The 21,898-nt window shown below is 42.4% G+C and overlaps 2 protein-coding genes and 1 long non-coding RNA gene across 4 annotated transcripts in view; 2 read left to right on the top strand and 1 right to left on the bottom strand.

Moving 5' to 3' along the window:
* Nucleotides 1–1,471: 1,471 nt before the first annotated feature.
* The window catches only part of GABRA5 (gamma-aminobutyric acid type A receptor subunit alpha5), an 82,788-nt gene continuing 62,361 nt past the window's right edge, over nt 1,472–21,898 (bottom strand). For both annotated transcript variants that reach the window (XM_045448930.1, XM_045448931.1), the window contains 4 exons: nt 12,963–13,106; nt 9,642–9,794; nt 6,519–6,730; nt 1,472–3,179 (listed from right to left, as the gene is read on the bottom strand). In XM_045448930.1, the coding sequence (XP_045304886.1) occupies nt 2,877–3,179; nt 6,519–6,730; nt 9,642–9,794; nt 12,963–13,106 (812 nt within the window). In that variant the 3' untranslated portion in view covers nt 1,472–2,876. The remainder of the gene's footprint in view (nt 3,180–6,518; nt 6,731–9,641; nt 9,795–12,962; nt 13,107–21,898) is intronic.
* LOC123582634 lies at nt 8,405–9,734 on the top strand. Its single transcript, XR_006704494.1, has 2 exons — nt 8,405–8,950; nt 9,542–9,734. It is a non-coding gene; the product is annotated as an uncharacterized LOC123582634 (long non-coding RNA).
* The window catches only part of GABRB3 (gamma-aminobutyric acid type A receptor subunit beta3), a 469,312-nt gene continuing 457,565 nt past the window's right edge, over nt 10,152–21,898 (top strand). Inside the window, exon 1 of the mRNA XM_045448927.1 lies at nt 10,152–10,467. Coding sequence (XP_045304883.1) covers nt 10,370–10,467 — 98 coding nt within the window. The 5' untranslated portion in view covers nt 10,152–10,369. The remainder of the gene's footprint in view (nt 10,468–21,898) is intronic.

Genomic DNA, 21,898 nt, shown 5'->3' with positions numbered 1-21,898 from the left:
GGCTCAGGTCATGATCTCACAGTTTGTGAGTTCAAGCCCTGTGCTGGGTATTGACAGCTCAGAGCCTGGAGCCTGCTTCAGATTCTGTGTCTCCCCCTCTTTCTGCCCCTCCCATACTCATGCTCTGTCTCTCTCTGTCTCTCAATAATGAATAAATGTTAAAAAAAAAAAAGAATTAGAAAAAAGACCATAGAGAAAGAATAAACAATAGATAAAATGGAAGCTTCAGACTGAGCTTCAGGTTTGCCTTTTGTTATAGCAGATTCTATGCTGTGGTATAAAGAAAACCACATACATTATTCTACAAATATAGCACGATTTGTAATAGAGAAACACTTCCTGCTTGAAGATTTAATCGCACTTTTTTGTTGACCTTTACCTTTATATGTGTAATATCCTGAAATCAGGCAGAGATAGCGGAAAATGGACACCCATCTTTTTGAGGAATGATCTCTCATTCTACTCTGATAAAATATGATCAGTGACCTTGAATTCTATGAAAAGCCTTTATGGGATGAATCCTTTGAGTTCTCAATGAATGGATGTTAGTGGCATTTACATGGTTATTCAAGATGAAAGGTGCTGCTAAATATCTGCCTGTGTGAGTGGCCATGGCCATGGCCATATCTATGTCTATCACAGTCAGGTAAATTGGTATTAAAGAACTATGTACCTGGGCATCTGGGTGGTTCAGTCAGTTAAGCATCCAACTCTTGGTTTCGGCTCATGATTTTGTGGTTCATGAGTTCAAGCCCCACATCATTGAGCTCAATACTGAGAGTGCGGAGCCTGCTTGGAATTCTCTCTCTCTCTCCCCCTCTCTCTGCCCTCCCCTGCTTGCTCTACTCCTCTCTCTTTCAAAATAAATAAACTTAAAAAAATTAACAACTATGTATCATTATGTAGTCAATATAGGCAGGCATAATTTTGATACTGTTTGCTAACTATCATAAATAATCCCCTATTTTTAAATTTATTTTTTATTTAAAAATTTTTGTTAAGTTTTATTTATGTTTGAGAGAAAGACAAAGCATGACCAGGGGAGGGGCAGAGAGAGAGGAAGACACAGAGTTTGACACAGGCTCCAGGCTCTGAGCAGTTAACACAGAGTCCGGCACAGGGCTCAAACCCATGAACCATGAGATCATGACCTGAGCTGAAGTCAGATGATTAACTGACTGAGCCACCCAGGTGCCCCAATAACCACCCCTTTTTTAAAGTTTACTTATTTTGAAAGAGAGAGAGTGCAGAGGAGAGGCAGAAAGAGAGGGAGAGAAGGAATCCCAAGCAGGCTGTCCCAAGCAGTGCACTGTCACTGCAGAGCCCAACATGGGGCTCAAACTCACTAACTGCGAGATCATGACCAGAGCCAAAATCAAAAGTAGGATGCTTAACCAACTAAGTCACCCAGGGGCCCCATCATAACTCCCCTTTTATAATTCCAACTGAGTCATAGAGGAGGCAGCAAGTGTTCATTTTATACACGTTATTCTTGGATACTTCCTCCAACAGTAAGTAAATGGTCTAAATGCAGTACTTGGCATCACTGTTCACACACAGCAAAAGGAAGGAGAAAGAACTGAGCAGTTACCTTGTCCATAGCAAGCACCCAGCTTGGGAACACTGTCAGGGAAGGTTCTATCAAGGAGAGACCCATGTGATGTATGTATGGGAAAAAACTTCTGGTTTTACCTATTTACCGTGTGGTTTAAATTGCTTTTTCTTTGGTACTCTACTCTAGAGACTTAGATTGAAACAGACATGAATCACCAAGAGTTGTTTTTTTTTTTTTTGCAAGGAATTTCATGATTGGTTTTCTTTATGTCATTTTTAGGCAATGAGCCCATCAAAATATGGATTTTTTTTTCAAACAATGACATTATCCACAAGATCAGTTCTTTTTTTATTTTTTAATGAACATTTAAGGTTCATATACAAAAGCCAACAGAGCAATTAGTCAGTCATGAAATAAGTACAAGGAAATAAAATGGAAAATAACTCAATTACAGTTTCTCACCACTGAAGCACTACACGCTGGCTGCAGCAAGAGGTGGTCAATGTTTCAGCCAGTGAATGCATGGGCCAAATGCCAAGACTGTCATCACATAACTTTTTGTTTTAACATTTCCTTTTCTTTCACTTATCATTATTCAGTTGGATGGGGAGGTGGGGGGGGGGAGAAATGTTTCTTTTCCAAAATAAAGAAAAAAAGGATTTTTTTAAGCAGTTAAATTTTTCCCTGGGGAAATATTTTATCTGTTCATCTAGCATATCATATATTTCTGTTATTAAATTTATCTGCATAAATATTTGCCTAATCTATTTCTTAATGTAATATCATGCAGTACTTTCTAATTTCAGAACAGTAAGAATTATCAAAGGCAATTAGTTTTGTACATAAATGCCCACAGTTTCCTTTTTAATGAAAAATGTGCTCTTTGTGATCTATGTTTCTTCCAAGAGAGTTGGTCAAGTAATAATCATGGAGCATTTCCTAAAATATTTATTTGCTGGGAAAATTTGTATGAAATGACATTTGAAGTATAAAAAACATTGTTAGGTAACACTTGGAACAGTTAAAAATATACTTATCTTGTTTGTAAACTATCAGTGTAAGATACTGAGTATCTGAATGTCAGAGCCATTGTCTCCTGTTTTTCTAGAAAGTTGTTTGCTTTGTTTATCAATGTGACATCTTTGAAACATCTGACGTTATATATAGAAACATCAAGGCAATATTATTTGTACATATTATTAAACATGCAAAAATTTCCTGAAAGACAGTGCCCGAAAATGGAGTCCCTCTGAGTTCAACCTCTCCTTGGTAACCATTCTGCTGGAAGTATGGCTCTCCTGGAGTTTGGGAGTATGGTGAGTTATTTTGGAGGGGCAGCCCCTTTAATCACCGGTTCCCTATTCAAATATGTTGCCCAGTAAACTAAGTTGAAAGTGCCAAACAAGACTGGGAATACAATTCGGGACATTTTGTCAATCTTGCTGATGCTGTTGTAAGTCTTTTTGTTTTCAGAAGTTTTCTCTTCGGAAGGCTTTACTGAGGCTGAAGATGCATTTGAGGTCCCTGCCGGGGTCTGTTCCTTTGGGATGTTGGGGGGGTGGGTCATCTTCCCAGTAGTATAAGCATTTGTTGACTTACTTAGTATGAGTTCCCGCTCCTTCTTCTGCAAAATATATAATAAGACTGTAAGGGCATGCTATTTTCAGGCAATTGTCAAATCATTTCTGAAAGTTCTAAAGGTTTATCTCTCAAAAGAGATACAGAAACATCAGCTTAGCTCTAGGGGAGGGAAGTTCTCCACAGACTTCTAAGCCTATAACACCACATGGCCAGTCTTGAACATGAAATTCTAGAATGACAAAGTAATTCTAAATCAGAATAGTGGTTATCTTTGTTGAGGTGGAGACTATAAAGGGCTTTGTTGACTGGGAAGTGGCATGGTGAACTTTTTGGAGAACTGGTGATATTCTCTATCTCGACAGGGATTTGGCTTACACAGATGAACTCATCAAATGTATCCTTGGTATCTGTGCATTTTACACTATGCAAATTTTTCTTTGAAAGAATCAAATGGTAAACAAATATTGAACCCTTGTTAATGATATACATATATTTACATGTATATAAATATATTTAGTGGGAAATATAGTGTCCTTTAACATTTACTCTGGAATGCATAAGAGTATAAAGGCGGTTTGAGGATGAGTGAATGGATAGATAGATGAAAATTAGACAGTAATGACAGATTTTCATTGTGAAATTCTTTAAACATCACAAACATTTGTTTGCAAATGTATAAAATAAAATGCTGCAAAAAGCTGTTCCTTAATATAGTGCCATTAAATAAAATTTATTTGCGAAAACACAGGAAAGTAACTTAAAGGAAATATGTCAACCATTAAAACTATGAAAAAGATAACAAATAGAAAGGAAGCACATAGAGCAAGGAGTGAGAGGAAGTAAGTGAAAAGAGAGGAAGAATCAATACGGAACCAGATGCAGAGAGCATGGGGACATGGTGAGAGAGGCTACACCAGTCCTGGGCTACAGTAGGGACCCTCTGGCCTAGTCTTCAGAAATACTACAGTTCTTTGATATATCAGTGATCATGTGCACACCCACACTGGTCTGCCAAAAGAAACTGATAAGCATAACTATGAATTTACTGCCTTGAATGGCTCCCAACTCTTGGTGTAGCCAAGAAAAGAACAGATGCTTTAGAAGATACTAATCTGTGTTGATAACATGTGTTTTACTTGGGGGAATGAGCAGTAGTACAGAATTCAGCACAATTACAATGGCTGTGGTGTTCATTGAGATGTGTCCCAGTCCCCCTTCTAGGTCCACCTGCTGCTCAGCTGCAGACAGAGCAGCGAGGAGACAGCCTTCAGCTCCAAATCATTCAGGGCTGACTTCAACTTCTTCCTCTGCTGAATGTCACTTCCTCTCTGTTCTTTCATCTGTATTCATCCTTACAAACTACCTTGCACTCCAAACTCTTACCTGGCATTTGTCTCTGGAGATCCCAACATGTGACAATGGTGAACACAGTCTATTTTTCAAGCTCTATACTTCTAAGTAAAAGTCAATTTACATGAGTAGGCTAACATTATGTTTAATAATTCATGTGCATTACCCATGTCTCATAGTTTGACTTGCCCACCCGAATGTCTTTAGATGCCCTGATGCTTCAATTGCACAGAACCTTTCAGGCTTAAGTGGTGGGATTCTCCAGCACTACAGCCTGTGAAGGACAACATGAAGCACTGAAGTTCCACAAGACAGTAAGCCATGCTGCTTATTCTAAAAGATCAGTGCTAATCTAGGACTAGGTAAACCATGTTAGCTTCATTCCTCCCTCTCCAAAGGTCTTGCCAGCCAGATCTATAGCAAGTAGTAATAACAGTGGGGCCAAGTGTGAAAGTGGAGGCTGACAAGGATGGTGAGCCTACCTGACAACATTTTAGGGCTCTCCATTCATTCCTTCCTCCTAGATTCAGAGATGTGTGCCTGAAGGCCTCAATTCATGCAATAAACTCCCATCTGCTCTCGTTCTCATATTTGAGTATCTCCAGTCCACTGTCACATAGCCATCAAAACCCAGACCCTTAGCAATCATTTCACTTCAGGCAACACAGGGCTGGGCATTGGGAAGCCCTCTTTCCCAATTCCATTCATGCTCCTCCCCCAACAAACATCCTCCATAGCTCCTTTTGTCTTTACCATCAAGTCCAGAAGATTGGGTCAAAAATCTCTAGTTTGCCTCTACAAATGTTTTCTCAGGTCACCACCAATCCACTGTGGTCAGCTAACTCCTGTGACCCCACTCCATCCCCAACCCCAAAAACATCCACTCCTAAGGTTGCTACTTGTCAGGGCCCTCCCTCCCATCCTATCTCCTTTGAGAGGGCCCAGCACAGACCCCACTTGGCCTTCCTCCAACCAGGCAAGCTGGACTTCAAAATGAGTTTTCCATGACTGGAATTCTGACATGGGAAGGGATACCTGGCCCTTGGAAGTGAGAAGAATCAGATGTGTCAGCTTAAGTCATAACCTCTGACTTTTACCGGAAAGAAAATAGTTGTGTTAAATGCAAAAAGCAAGCATGAGGCCACCGATGAGACACTGATGAGTGTCCTCAACAAAAAGAGACAGCCCTGGGTGGCTGTTCCTGGTTTGTGGCCCTGACTGGGAGGTCAGGTCAGACAATTCTAGTCTTCTATAATACTTTCCAGGACTCCCTTCATGCTGAATTTTCAAAGGACAGATTTTTATTTCAAGTCTACTTTGATAACTTTGATCTACTCTTCTTCAGAGCAAAGGTTTTGCTTATTTGTTTAATGCATGGTGTAATTAGCAGTTTATCAAATGCTGTTTCATTTTCTGCTCCATGTAGATTATTCTCACCTCCCCAAGGACATGGTTCAGCTTGGAATTCTGTGCAACCTTTTTTCTTCAAATATTCCTTAGATTTAGGCACAAATCACCCTCTAAATACCTGATAATTAATTGCTTTGAACAGAGTAATGCTTTCCACAATAACTGTGCATCATTAAGTGAACCAAATCATCTCTTCCTCAGGTAGGGTTTGCTGCCTCCAGTAAGCTGCATGCTTTCCACATGCCCTTAAAGCCACCCTGCAGAAGATCTACTGTATGGTGTAGTGGCAAAAGAGAATGACAGAGAATATACAATTCAGAACCGGACAAGTAGTCACTGAACAGACAGAAGGTACGTTAGCAAAAATAGCAGACCTATGTGTAAATAGCTCAAGCCATTCACCTGACATCAGACCTTTTGCTTGATCGAAGCTAACGATTCAAAACAAAGTTGAAATAGGACCTGTTGTAAGTAAGACTTGGTAGAGACCCTCAACACAAGGAAGGAGTCCTTTTTTTGTTGGGGGTGGGTGGGAGATAGGGAGGAGAAACCTTGTCTTATATTTGATATTTTGTACCATAAATGTTTTCTCTGGAGGAAAGGGGGAAAATGTACTCAGTACCTTGACCTTGGCTGCTTCTGAGGCTTTTTTGCCATCCCAGGCCCAGCCTCTCTTTGTGAAATAGTTGACGGTGGCAAACTCAATCAGCGCAGAGAACACGAAAGCATAGCACACAGCTATGAACCAGTCCATCGCTGTCGCATAAGCCACTTTGGGTAGAGAGTTCCGAGCACTGATGCTGAGGGTCGTCATGGTCAGCACCGTGGTCACCCCTGTGGTGGTTGGGGACGGTGTGGGAGGGGGTGGGTAGGGAGAATGGAAACAGGGATCAGTACTGGCCCCCAGACCCCAGTATAACACCCCTGACCATAACAGATGAAGACAGGAAAGGAACTAGTGACCTTTATCAGTGAACTAGTTATCTTTACCAGACAGAACCTCCCTCTCTACAGTTTCATAACATTTAACACACTCATAGCATTTATTTGCTATTTTATTGCTTATTTTATTTACCTTATTAATTGGCTCCTTCCTCGAGAATACAAGCTGAGGAGGGTAGGGATTGGGTCCGATATATACACATACTCTGTGTCCCCATTGTCTTGAACCAAGCAAATAGCAAATAGCGCTTGTTCAACAAAGATGTGTTGAATAGGTAGTGTTCCTCTGTTCCATGGGGGCAATACCCAATGGAGAACAGGTAATGACATTCACATAGCATCTGGTGAAGTGTTTCACAAAAATTTGCTAGGCACCCTATGAATAGTGGACTCAAGGCAACCTGAAGAGACAAACCTGCTTTTACATATATTAACCCAACTTGCAGACCTTGAGGAACTGAGAAGCTGAGTGCAGTAGAAGCACCATGTCTGAATCTGAGTCTCAGTACTTTTTTCCATCCAAAAGGGATCAATGTCCCCTAAAAGCCACTGTGCAGGGTGTCTGTGGCCAGTCTGCCTTGGCTTCTGTGGAAACATTGCAGTGATCATGCAGCAAGGCCAGATACGTGGAGGGGAACGTTCAGGACTGGCAGATTACAAGCCATCTATATAGCATCCACTAAGTGCCAGATTGATTTAAGCTACATTCTGGATGGGTGTCATTATCCCCATTCACAGGTGACATGTTTAAAGATTTAAAAATACTTAGCAATGTACCCCATTTCGCTAGCTGACAACTGAGAACCCATATTCAGACCAGGATCTGCAGGATCCTTATAGCCCACACAACTTCCACATGCTCTGTGTCTTCCTCCTCACCACAGTTTTGTTTGCACAAGGGTGCACTTGTGTGCATAGGGTGTGGGCACAATGGACCTGCTATGGGTTGGATTGTGTTTGCCCAAAATTCATATGTTGAAGTCCTAACCTCCAGAACTTCAGAATGTAAACTAACTTGGAAATATAGCCTTTACAGAAATAATCAGGCTAAAATGAGATTGTTAAGGCAGGCCCTGATGCAACATGACAGGTGCCACAGACATGAACACAGGAAGAATACTGAGTAAAGACTGGAATTCTCTGTCACAAGCCAGGAAACTGCCAGAAACAAGGAGAGAGGCCTGAAATAGACCCTTCCCTCACAACCCTCAGAAGGAACAAGCTTTGCTGACCTCTTGATTTTGACTTGTAGCCTCCAGATCTGAGACAATTAATTTCTGTTGTTTAAGCCACTCAGGGCATGGTACTCTGTTATATAACCTTAGGAAACCAGTACAGCACCAAGTGCATAATGTCACTGGTGGTCACAGCAGCTTAGTTTTCATCCAATGTCATCCCTCAAAGGTATTTATATGTCCTTATTGAACATGGTACCATGTGTGGAATCAATAGAAATCCACTATTCTTAATAGAATAGAATCCACTTAATTCTTAATAGAATTAAGAGAAATCACTATTAATATTAATAAATTAAATATTAATTATTAAATAGTAGGCATCTTTGATTTTTCTTAGAAATCCACTTAATCATTGTACTTGGAAAGTGTTCTGGCATGACCTTTAACAGGCTTCTTGCAACTTCTTGGGTCCTTTAACACCCTAATGTGCATCTGGAATCTCCAAGAAGAAACAGATGCTAATATGCAACATTGTCCAAACTATTTTTTTTTCTCAGCCACCTACTAATGTTCCCCTAAAGAGCTGGAGCCATAAGTCAACCTCCACACCTCTCCGAAACATTCCTGAAGCTAGATGAAGCAGGGTAAGTGAAGCTGGCCATGTAGGTGGAGGTAGAGAGATAGCCTGACAGGAACACTCCTGGGCCACTCACTTAGAAACTCCCTGGGCTCTCAAGCTTCCCACAGAATTATGGTAGTGTTAACATAAAATGCTGGTCACGATTACCTTCTTTTCAAGGGAAAGTGCAACAGTAAGAGCTGAGGCATGAAGTATACCTTACAGTTTAGAAATATGTGAGCATCCATTACCGCAACTGACCTGCAAAACTACCTTTAGTATCACTACTGAAATGCGAGGAAGCAGAATTTCCAGGTAAGAGTCAAATGCTGAACTATGTCTGCTATGCTGAGGTACCTCCTGAACTAGATCTTGCTAAACCTCATTTATGTCTTAGGGATGTCAAATGATGTTATTCTACTAAATGGCTATCCTATATGTGTATGTATGTGTACATGTATATATTTGTATATGTATGTTTATATATATATGTGTATATAATATATATTTATTATTTATACATGAAAATATCCATATATTCATATCATAGACACCATACGATGGTATATATGATATATAGATATGTAATTTATTATTACCATACCACATATGGTATATTGAATGCCTGTTGGGAGTTAATTTTAAAGTGGTATCACGTTTCAAAGAAAACTGCTTGATAACGTAAAGGAGAAGTGTGAAAATACTGTAGCAAAATCTCACATAAGACAGATTGCTACCAGTTTCAAACCTAAAAAAAAAAAAAAAAGCCTACCAGCAAAAGCTTTTCAAAATGGAAACAATGATCAAATAGACCAAGTGTCATTTCCTAAAACCTTGTTAGAGTGCAATCCTAAATCCTTATCCTTAACATTGAATTCTTTACTAATTGGTCTGTTTGTTTTCCAGGTCACAGAACAGACAGCACTAGTCATTCAGAGGCTGTTCTTTGGGGGTAGTTAGAAGCAGTCACAAAACACCAGTGTAGGCCTGGCTTGGGGACACTCACCAAACACTGTCCTGGCAGGGACTGATTCTCTGTTCAGCCAAAAGGACACTTGTGACAAGATCACGGTCATTATGCAGGGAAGGTAGGTCTGGATGACAAAGTACCCAATCTTCCGCTTCAGATGGAAATGAGCTGTCATGATTGTGTATTCACCTGCAAATAAACAAATTAACTCGGGCAACCACCTGTCCTTCAGTCCTGCCTATGGTTCCTGCCCCTGAACCAGAGGCAGTCCAGAAGTCCCCTTCCTTCCACCTTCCCACTGGACAACTATTTGTTTGTATTGTTAGGATGAAGGAGATGAAAGAGGATGCATACATTTCTTAGCCGTCATTCTGTAAGTCTTTTGAGCCCCAGCCTCTGAAGAGCCTTTCCTGCTGGATGTTTTTCCTGGGGAAGATCAGATTTGTGTGTTTTCCTAATCCCTGGTCACAATCTGTGCCACTCTCTGCCCACCCCCTCACTGCTACTGCCATCAGGATTTCAGGATTTAGCCTCTCCAGATATAACTCAGGACATCACAGAGCCCTGCTGCAGGTGGAGAATTGTTCTCCCTATTTCCCAGCCAGGGAAAGCTGGCAGGAGCTGGGGGAAAGCACTCCCCACAGGCTTTGCACTCCGTGACAGACCCAGGTGGAGGGTGAAGAACAGCAGTTTGAGGAGGCCACTGGTCTGGCAGCCCCTCCCTCCTGCCACCCACCAGGGGAGATCGGGGCATTTCCTTGGAGATGCCCCAGTGCCTTCTCTGGATCTGCCTGGCTGTGTGGGAAGCCAGAGGGGACCTCCCATTCATTGCTGAGAATGACGCTGCCCTGATGGTGAACTGGTAAGGAGCTGAGATGGGTTGTGGTTGGAGGGTATATAAATGGATGTCAACTGGAAAGTCTCTAATGCTAGATTCCTTTTTCTGAAAAAAATATAGTTAACTTATGACATTGTATTAGTTTCAGTTGTACCACATAGTGATTCGACAATTCTGTACATTACTTAATGCTCACCATGATAAATGTAGTCACCATCATTCACCATATAACATAATAACAATTACTACTGTCTGTACTCTACGTTGTGCCTTTCATCTGTGTGACTGCTACCTGAATATACACCTCCCTAGGGAGATGGGGAGGCTGCTTTGAGGAGTGGAGGCAGAGTTAAGCTGATCTGAGGACAAGAGTTCTTTTGCTGAATTGCAAGGAGTAGATGGTGTGGCTGGGGAGCTGGATAGAGCTGCAAAGTGGGGAGAAAGGGCTTGAGGCTGCCACTAATGCAGACCTGGGTGGGAGCCATCTGTTTGGGGGTGGGGGGAGGGACCAATGTGGAGCATTGGTACTTTGAGTCAGATAACACAGATCTGCCATGTGCTATTGGAATCAAAGCCCAGAGCTCAGCATGGCCAGCTGTGGAGGTCCCTACGTGCCTTTTCTCTCAGCATGCCAGATGTCAGAGGCAGGGGGAACCATTAAGATCACATGTAGCAAAATCTGCCCCCTTCCAGAAAAAAAGACAAAATTCCTAGCAGTGTCTGCGACACACCAGCATTGGCAGGCCACATTTTCCCCATAGCTTGAAGGCAGGTCAGAGCAGCAGAGAGGGACTGAGCAGGTTTTATCACACCAGAAGGAAACAGAGACAAAGACAAGGAGGATGAGCTATGTTTAATAGCAAAAACTGAATCTTTATAATGATCCAATGTTGCCTCTTCTTAACACCCAAGAAGAGGGGAAATACCAGTCTATTTCTCTGCAGTAGGGTTTGATATTACTCTCCTACTTATAATGCTTTTATTGTTGTTCTTTTCATTCTGTTTTTTTTTTTTTTTGAGTATAGTTGACACACAATATTACACTAGTTTAAGGCGTACAACATAATGATTTAGCAGGTTTATATGTTATGCTGTGTTTACCACAAGTGTATCTACCATCTGTCCCAATACATCCCTATTACAATATTATAGTATCATGGACAATATTCCTTATGCCGTGCCTTGTGTTTCTGTGACTTACTCATTCCATAACTGGAAGCCTGTATCTTCCACTCTCCTTCACCCATTTTGCCCATCCGTTCACCCCCTCTTTCATTTGTTTTATTTTTGAGTTAAGGGTAGCAATATCAGACAATGTTTTAAAAAAAGACCACATTTTTAGAATGCAGATAGAGGCAGAAACCCCGTTTACACATTTTTAAAGAACTGTATGAAACAACTCCAAACAGCAGCATCCTCCATCAGCATGGCATTTCTTTACCCCAAACATCTGCCATGCTACCTTTTCACTTGTTCCCATAAAATTAGGCCTGCTTCCTCTTCCTTTCTCTTTAACTAGGCATCCACATGGTGCCACCATCCTCACCATCCTGCCAGGCTCTCTCCCCTCTCCCCAGGATGCCCAGCACCAGGCTAATGGGTAGGCTCTAGGAGCCTGTATGTAGAGGAGGCATGCACTCAATGTCCATGAGCTTCCTGCCAGCCCTGAGGTTTGCATCATTTGGAGCTGACCGGGGTATCATTTGGAGCGCAGAACTCATCCCCGTGACAGGGCCCACTCCATCCCTGTTATACTTTTCTTCTCTGCCATATGGAGACTCTCTGGCACCCTGGGGTCTCCTCCCCTCCTGACTGCTGGGGCGGGGCCTCCTGTGGCCAGGAAGCAGCCAAGGATGCACCCTGCAGGTGCAGAACCTTGAACATATTCTGTTCCTTTGGAACACCTCACCCATTTTGAATCAGGTGAAGCCAGGCTTGCCCCTGTGGTACTCAGCCCGGCCCTATGTACATGAGAGTGAGAGCCTCTGCTTCTTTCTTGGTGAGGTCTCAGCTGTTTCTATTCTGCTTGGTTGTACTCCCCAAAATTCAACCCTTGGGAAATCTTCTTAGAAATTTTCAAAACCTCCTGGTAGGGGAGCTGGTAAATAGGAGTACTTGTAGGAAGCTGTCTACCTTTCCTGAAAAGACTACTGCCTCTATGTCTCAATGCTGGGAGCAGGGACTGCATTATATAAGGAAGTCTACGTCACCTCCAGGCAGAGCCTACGATCACAGGGGCCTGCTCACATGAGGGCAAACACATCACAGATCAATGCCTCCCATGGCTCTTCATGCTGCTAGGCAGCCGCTGCAGTTGGTGCCTCCGTGTGCAGCTGCAAGAACAGCGATCTGAATTGGAGGGCTCCTGTGGATAGCACCACACAACCACAGCTGTGCTCCAGCTTGCTAAGTAGAACTCAGGTGTTCCTAGGAGGCGTGCCCCCTCCCCCCACCCCCAGCATGGTACAGGAACACTGAGCTCTCCCAGGGTGTGACATTCTATGTGCACTTGGTCTCACCTGTGCTGGTGCTGATGTTCTCAGTGCCTACTGTCTGCCCCATCAAGTGGTACTGGTTCAACCTGGAGCCATCTTCTGCCACCACCACTGACTTAGTGGTTCCATTAGTCCACACATAGACAACTTCGGAATTAGGATATGCATCTGTATTGGAGCGCAGAAGGTGGTATAAACATGGAATTATTTTCAGCCTGGCACAACCAACAATGTCTATAAAAGTAGCAAGAGAGATGGTTGGAAAGTTAAAGGACCTGAAGACTGCACAGGTGGTGAAACCAAGGCAGATGCCGCCACTGTTCAGGTTGGGCCTTCTCATTTCTAGAGATCTGAGTGGTCAGCAATCAGTCCCTGTTTCCCAGTATGTATTTGCTCTTTAGGGTACGCTATCACATGGGCTGAGACTACAGTGCCGGGGGCTCTCCCAGCTCTGTGGTGTTGAGCAAGTAACTTATGGTCTGTGCCTCAGTTCTTCCATCTGTAAAATGGGATGGTTACAGTAGCTACTTCTTAGGGCTCCTGCTATCATGATACAAGCTCCATAATGACCAAATGCGTAGAGCACATGGAGGAGCACCTGAGTGCATCAGCTATGATAAAGGTTCCACTTTGCAACTGGTACTTATTGTCTTGTCTGACACTGTCCTGGTGGGAGGGTGGCATGGTAGATATGACCTGCATTGGTGTCATGCCTATGAATGTTACTTTATATGGCAAATAGCACTGTGCAGATGGAGTTAAGGCTATGGGCCTTTAAATCAGAAGATTATCCTGGATTAACCCAGTGCACCCAATATAATCACTTGAGCCCTTAAAAACAGAGAACTTTCTCCAGCTGGAGCCAGTCAGAAATCCGTCTCAGAGAGATTTGAAGCATGAAGAAAGTACTTGGCTGTCATTGTTGGCTTTGAAGATGGAGGAAGGGGCCATGGCAAGTGGGCAGGTTCTAGAGGGTAAGAGTGACCCCCCAGGTGACAGCAAGCAGGAAACAGGGACTTCCAACCTACAGCCACGCAGAACTGAATCCTGCCAACAACCTGAATGAAGCTGGAAGTAGCCCTGCTACTGTCAGCCCTATTGACACTATAATTCTAGCCTGTGGGACCCAGCGCAGAGACATCGCAAACACACTGTATTCTGACCTATGAAACTATAAGACAATAAAGGTGGTTTTTCTTTTTTCTTTTTTTCCAACTTTATTGAGATATAATTGACATGTAGCATTGTTTAAATTTAAAATATACATTGTAATAACTTGATAGATGTATAAGTTGTACAATGATTACCACAGTAAGGTTAGTTACATGTTGATTTAAACTGCTAACTTTTTAATAACCTGTCATGCAGCAATAGAACCCTAGAACAGTTAGATGGAGAACAGAGGCTCTCTCCCAGAGGAGGGAGAAAAATACACATAAAACATACAACAGGTGAGTAATTGCTATGGAGAGCTACAAGCTATGAAGAGGGAAGAGGTACAATTTTAAGTGAGCTTCTCTAGGAAGACCTCACTTAGGAGACCCAAGAGATGTTCAGGAGCTGGCCACAAGGCTGTTAGGAGGAAAAGCATCCCAGGAATGGATGCTATAAAGGTCCTGAGGCAGGAGCATGCCTGCAATACCTGAGGAGAAGCCAGGCAGGCAGTGTGGCTGGACAGGGAAGAGGGCAGAGGGAAGAGGAAAACATCAGATAAAACAGTGTCTCGAGGATATTTTATAGCTTTTGCTGTGAGCTAATCAGAAGACATGGAGGTAGGGACGGGGGATTAAGCAAATAAGTGGCGTATTATAACTTATGCTTTAAAATGATCTGTCTGGTTGAGATGGAAGAATAGAATGTCAGTGAGAACCAGGCAGAAATGGGAGACTGCCTAAGGCAACATTAAAATAATCCAGGTGAAAGGCACCAGGGTGGTTCAGTCAGTTAAGCCTCCAACTCTTAATTTAGGCTCAAGTCATGATCTCATGGTTCATGAGATCGAGCCCCACATCAGGCTCTGTGCTGACAGCACTGAGCCTGCTTCAGATCCTCTGTGTTGTTCTCTCTCTCTGGCCCTCCCCTCTCTCTTTCAAAAATAAATAAACATTAAAAAAAATCCAGGTGGAATACGACAGTGGTGGGCAATGGCAAAAAGAGGAGAAATTAGGGATACATGTTAAAGGGAAGATTTGTCCAGTTGCTAATAAATCATGTAACCTGTGACAGGAAGAAGGTGGCCAGGCTGGACATCTGGACACTTCATTTGCACTTAGGATGGCAAAGATTCTGGAAGGACCTGGCTTCCGGTGAAATAGCAGCAGTGCAGGTGCAATGTATCAGAAATGATACCTACAAGGGGTTTACTTGGGGATCCTGAGGGAGCAGTTGGCTATATAAGTTAGTTCATGGGAATGGTACCGAGTGAACATGGGATCTCTCCAGTTGCTAGCATATGGATGTCAACTGAAGCCTGGGCTGATGAGATCACCTGAGTAGTGTTGGTGGATAAAAAAGGGTGGTAAATGACTTCCTAGCGTGCTGCAGCGTGCAGAATATGAGAAGGTGAGGGGGAAACAGCAAAGCCACCGGAGCAGCAGGCGCTGTGGTGGGAGGGCACAGGGAATGTGCTGTCCATGAGACCTGTGTCACAGACTTCAGATGATGGATCAGGAGTGGTCACAGGACCTAGCAGGATCTGGCCACCATGGCAAAAGCAGTTACATAAGAGCAGCTGGCTTTGAAGAACTGACAGGCTCATTTGTTCCAGTTGTCTCTTGAGGCCCCTGAAGGTAAGCCAGCATACCTGTCCCATGGTCAGGCCCATGAATCTGAATAGATGCCACATCCAACCACTTTGACACCTTTTGAACAAAGAGGTCTGCTTTGCTCCCAGCTGCTTAAGCAGAGCATGACCCTCAAGCACGTTTGAAAGGAACCATGTACCCATAGAGATGAGAAATCTGTAGATGTCTCAGGAGATGAGGGATGAACTGCAGAGGTCTGATGACACTGCTGGCAGGGGAGCCATCCCTCAGTATGACAGCATGCTCTGCGACTCTACTCCAAGCTGAGTAAGCCCACTGCACTGTGAAGGATCCCCTGGAGCAGCAATTCTATTAGATCAGGCCAACAAAACTATGCATTTGGATCAGAGATCTTAACAGGTAGAAGTCAGAAGAATGGGCTCTGGAATGATCAAGAGTTCTACTAAAAAGCGTAGAGGTTTCTTTGCTAATGCACATCACTACCTTTATTCTTATTTATGTGCAAAAGAGTATCCATACAGTTGAAAAATAATGAAATCAGCATGTATGTTGCACTCAGCATAATACAGAGGAAAACAGAAGAAGCTTCACGACTCCCTGTGCATGACACACTGAAAACTCACATCCTCCCTACAAACTGGTATTCTGAATTTTATGATAACCATTGCACTGTTTGCTTTGTAGTTTTACTTCCTGGACAGAAGCAGAAGTCACTAAACAAAGTTGGTTTTTGTTTTGTTTTGTTTTGTTTTGTTTTGTTTTGTTTTGTTTTTGGGCTTTGCCTATGTCTTCTTTGTGAAATCTGTTCATGTTTTGACTCATATTTCCTTTACATATTCTGACACTTTTCGTTCTATGTATTGCAAATATCTTAAAATTTTTGGCTATTTCACTGTGTTCTTTTTTTAAATTTTTTGATAAAATTAATGTTTGTCAAATTTATCAGTCTTTTCATTTTTCTGCATCTTATTTCAGAGGCCCTTGCTGTTCTGAGGTCACACTATATTACATGTGCATTATCAAAGTTTTAACACATTGTCTTTCACCATTTGGGCCTTACTTACTAGAAGCTGACTTCTGTATATATTTTCCACACAGAAGTATCCAATGGCATTTTCTCCATGTGATTTTCTGTGTTGCCACCAAAATTATTAAGCCGTCTCTCCCAGCCACTCACTTTCAGGGTTTGCTCTGCCAAGTAAGGTTTCTGTCATGCACTGGTTTTCTCTTTGCTGGGTCCTCCGCTAAGCTCTTTTCCTGTACTGCTTTAGAAGTCCCCAATAACTGGAAGGGTAACATACCCCTCTTTTCTTCTTCAGGGGCCCCTGCTTATTCCTCTGCTTACCCATATACATGTTGGAATTGGCTTAGGCTTCCATAAAAATACTCTGATGAAATTTATACTGGAACTGAACTGGATGTATATATTATAGACTGGGGAGACATGACATCTTTTGGTATTGTATTTTTTTTTTAATTATGGACATGATGTGTCTCTCCATGTATTTAGGTCTTTGTAGTGAAAGTGCTTGACAATAAGTTGTTTTTTTTTTTTTTTTTTTAAATTGTAAGGCAAGCACCTGATGTTAAGCTTTTGATTGCTGAGGCATCTACTTCATGGCAGCCTTCTAGAACATACTGCTAGCTACACAACTAAATAAAGAGCCAGGCCACCCCACCCATGATATTCCCCTTTTAGAAAGCCCAGTGTGACCTAGATAGCTGACCACTTGAGTCACCCCACTTTTCCCTTCCTGTGCCCTAATTCTTGCTTTTATGGTTTAAATTTGACAATAAAGAATGAACTTGCCAAACCCTAGGCACCCCAACCTAGACCCAAATAAAGGAAAACTCTGGTTCTGTGCTCCTTCTTTCCCTCTCTCTACCTGTGACCTTGCCATATGCCCCCAGGTGTGCTGTGTACCTTCTAGGACTTGTGAGTAATAAATGTTTTTTCAAAGTTCCCTGATGACTATTGCTGAGATTAATCTTGCAATCATAATGAGAACCACAAGAGTTGGTCCCACTACAGCACTGGCTCCACTAAGAGAAATGTCTGTAGGGTTTCACTATGAGTAATATGGCCAGGAAAGTGCCCAGGCATCCTAAGTGATAGCATCACTATTGATAGGCTGAGGCCTACCCAAAAGTTTTCTATATTAAAATATTTTTAATAAGTTTGTATCATTCTCTATCTTTTTAAAAAAGTTTATTTATTTTGAGAGAGGGAGAGAGAGAGCCCATGCATACATGCACAGGGGAGGGATAGAGAGAGAGAAGGAAAGAGAGAATCCCAAGCAGACTCCGTGCTATCAGGCAGAGCCCAACATAGAGCTCAAACTCATGAACCCATCCAGTCATGACCTGAGCCAAAATCAAGAGTTGGATGCTTAACTGACTGAGTCACACAGGCACCCCTCATTCTCTATCTTTTTGCTGGATGTCTCCCCCTAGATGTGTGATACTCAATATTCTTTTTCAGTAACCAGTGTACTCTGTCCTTGAGCAAAGGGCAAGTGATAAGCCAACTTACCAGAAAGTTGCTAAGCAAGGGTGGGGTCAGAACCATTAAAATGAGTGATGACTCTGAGATTTATCTGCATACTAATGATTTGAAATGGGAAGTAAATAGAATAGACTCCATTATAACAGTTAATGAAATATCATGGATGCTAGACTTCACTCACATTGCAGGTAAATGTTGAGTGGTATCCTTGCCTTTTTTTTTTAATTAACATACCTTCATTTTCAAGTTTTAGGTAATATATAACTATATTTTTCACATTAAAGCTTCCCTGACACAAGTACATACTGTTGTAATTTCCCTTCTCTCCTGGGGAGATGGGTGACTCTCTCTCTGGAGAGATGAATGTGGGGGCTGATGATGCCTCTACCTTGGCAAGCTGCTTTCCAAATGTCTGGTCATAGGCACCACTGGGCATGTGCTAATAAGACTGTGAGGGCTCCCTGCATTCTACATAAATGACAGTGAGATTTCTATCTCCCTCCTACTTTGTAAATGTTATAGGACCCTGACTATTAAAGAGCTGTGGCACTCAGACATGGACTTAAGCAGAGCAGTCCTGCTGGATTCTGGTCAAGGCTGTGAGTGTGGAGCAGACAGTAGATGGTATGAGACTATATCCTCTGGCTTCTTACTGTCCCTAGACTGGCTCAGGAAGCTTCTGTTTCTATCGTCTTATACACCTGCTGTGTATCTTTTTCTCAGTTCATCCACCTCACAATGGGGAGAGCTGCTGCCTGTGAAGCTGGCCTCCCTCTGACTACAACTCTAGTGAGAAGTGCTACAGATGTCCCATTAACAACTCCTCATTCCATTTCCCAATCCATAGGGGAGATGTAAGTCTGACCTCTGGTCAAGAGAAGGGGACCCCCGCAACCCTTGGGAAATGTGAGTAGATCAGAAAATGTTAATCCTAAAGCTCAATAAGGGAACTCAAATCTCAAGGCAATAGGTTGGAGTGACCAGGGTCAGTTCTGAGAGTTAGGAACATCTGGGAACACAGAAGTGTCTAAAAAGAGTACAGAACACAGGAAACAATGTTTCCCCCATGGAGCTGCTTACTTAGTGCCAAATCTGCTCAAGAAAGAAGGGAAAGGAGGTGAAGAGCATATAAGAGGCAGGAGAGAGAGGACATCAGGACACATGGAGCATTCTGAAAAGTGGTAGAGGTCTAGAGGTGCAAGTGTCCTTTCTGGTGGCCTGGAGTTAGGTCACAGATAGGAGTCCTGGGGTGGTGGAGGAGGCACTGAGGTGGGTGTGAAGACTGGTACAGGCCTATGGAAGGCACAGACCCCACCCCATCTGCTCTCTTGACTGCAGTGCTGGGAATTACTTTCTACAGTGGTATTGGAGATGGCACACAGTTGCAGATGGCTCTCCTTGAGCTCTGAGACTAAGTGGCATGTTGAGCAGGGAAGCACGTCTATGCTGCAGGGATCACCGGCTGGGCACAAGGCTAACTCTGATACATGCAGGCTTGTTGGGCATATAATCTCTCAGCCTCTTTCTCCATTTTTGGTGAGTGTGTGTGTGTGTGTGTGTGTGTGTATAATAATATTTATAATAAAGACCCAATAAAATAATAATTGTTAACTATATTAAAGTTACTTGAAATCACAAAGTGACATATGAGTGTATCTTATAAGGCAAACTAATAATTCATAACATCTTGCTTTTCAAACTGTTAGTATTAAATAGCCTATTGATATTGATAATGTTAATAGCATTAATAATAACAACAAGAGCCAGTGTGGCCTCTGTCATTTCAGTTCAGTATTGCTAAATTCTTCTCTCTTCATCAGATTAAGGGTGAGAATAAATGACACTCATGTGCATTTCACCCTGGGTATTTAGCACTAAATTATTCTCTTTGTGTTAGCTGCATGGCATTCCATCTTTTAGCCACGCACAACAGTAAATGAGGCAATCAGGTTTGTTGTGCTATCATTTGTTACAAGTTAGAGCTCTAGAAACATAATACTCGCCTCCTGTCAACCATATATCAGCACAGCAAGTCAGGAAGGTTTTAAATACTTTCACTCTTAACTGACTTGGGAATTCATCACTGCTTTCTGAGTGGCTCCTTTTCCTGGGTTGACACTTTCTGTTTATCCAGGTCTAGCTTTGCAAATCCTGATTAGAAGGTAGAGATGTCACTTTTAACCCTTATTTATAAGGACTTTCAAAAGCAATGAGTGTTTGCTAAACTATGAAAGAAATATAGCAGTGTGACTCTGAACTTCAACAGCCAATATATGCTCTAAACCTCTATTTCCGCATCTGTAAGTTAGGGAAAATAACTCCCATATCCTAGGGCCACTGTGAGGGCAAAGTATATTCATCAATGTTAGACATTTAGCATATTCTTAACACAGTAGGTTGCTTAATAAATATTAGGAACATACCCATATATTGGGAAGAATTTTGGTTTGTGTCAGATCCAAACTTCAAACTTTGAAAAGATCTTCAAACCTAAATTGACTTTTTAACTGTCAGTCAAAGCAAACCCAATGTGTGAAGACCATTGGTTAGCCTCATCTGATAGGTTGCATGGACACTTGGGAACCCAGGAACTGCCAATAACCAGACAGGAAATCCATTTTACCTTGTGCATTCATTGCCTATGATGTTAGAAGAAATGCAGATTAGTATGTACCCAATGAGCCGAATTCTGGTAATTTGAAAACATACAGAATTTAAGTTCTCTGACAGCCATGTCCTCAGCCCTCCTCTCTCTTCTGAAATGGAAGGTGGCAATGAGCAGAATAACTGCCTAAGGAGACCTCACTAACCATCACTTGTACGACCTTCTGCAGGGTCCTCAACCTCCTTGAGCCTCAGTATTCTGTGCTGAAATCCAAGTCAACGCTTGACCCATCAATTGCATAATTTATATTACAAACTTCATAAGCTTTAAATGTATATAGATACATTATATCTAATGGCCTACTAGATACCAATATCTCTGCTTTGAATTCAGTAGGAAAAGTTACCTATGCCTTTTTCCTTGCCTAGAATCAATTGAGACATAAGGGTAGCTATCTGCAGATGGAGATGAGCAGATAACATTTCTGCCCTGTTACCAAAGAAATTACAGTGGATGGTTGAGGGTTGCTAATCAAATGGCCCATAACCACTCCACAATCCAGTCTGTAAAATTATGTATGGTCACTGCTGCCTGGTCTAACAGAGAGAGTCAAAAAGACTACACTGTCTGTGTCCATGGACTTAAATGGGAACCAATCAGGAAAGGAGGACTAAGGCCGGTCACCACCCAGCAGAAAAGACCCTCCCCTTGTGAAAAGGAGTGAGAAGCAGAGCAAAAGCCTAGAAGTAACATTAGGAAGAAATCCCTTCATGTAATTTCCCACCACTTCATAAACCAATCAGCTTTTTTAACTGAAACCAGCAGTTCCTTCCAATCACTTTCAATTTCCTTAGGGAAAATAGATTTCCAAAGTCACATAGTCTTAAAATCATGATGCCACCCTTGACTCATGTCCCCCTTTGATCCTGGATCACATCTGGCCAACACCCTTGTCACATCTGGTCACCACGCTGTTCTCAACTCTCAGTGTCTCTAGTGCTTCAGGGCAATTCCTAGCTCTTGGTGTCACCTACCTAGTAGTGAGCCCAGCACATCCTCCCCTTGCTCCACAAACCTCTCCCAC

Source organism: Leopardus geoffroyi, chromosome B3, assembly GCF_018350155.1.
Source record: "Leopardus geoffroyi isolate Oge1 chromosome B3, O.geoffroyi_Oge1_pat1.0, whole genome shotgun sequence".
NCBI classification, from domain to species: Eukaryota; Metazoa; Chordata; class Mammalia; order Carnivora; family Felidae; genus Leopardus; species Leopardus geoffroyi.
Note: the sequence above shows the minus strand (reverse complement) of the source record. Positions and strands in the feature narration are given on the sequence as shown.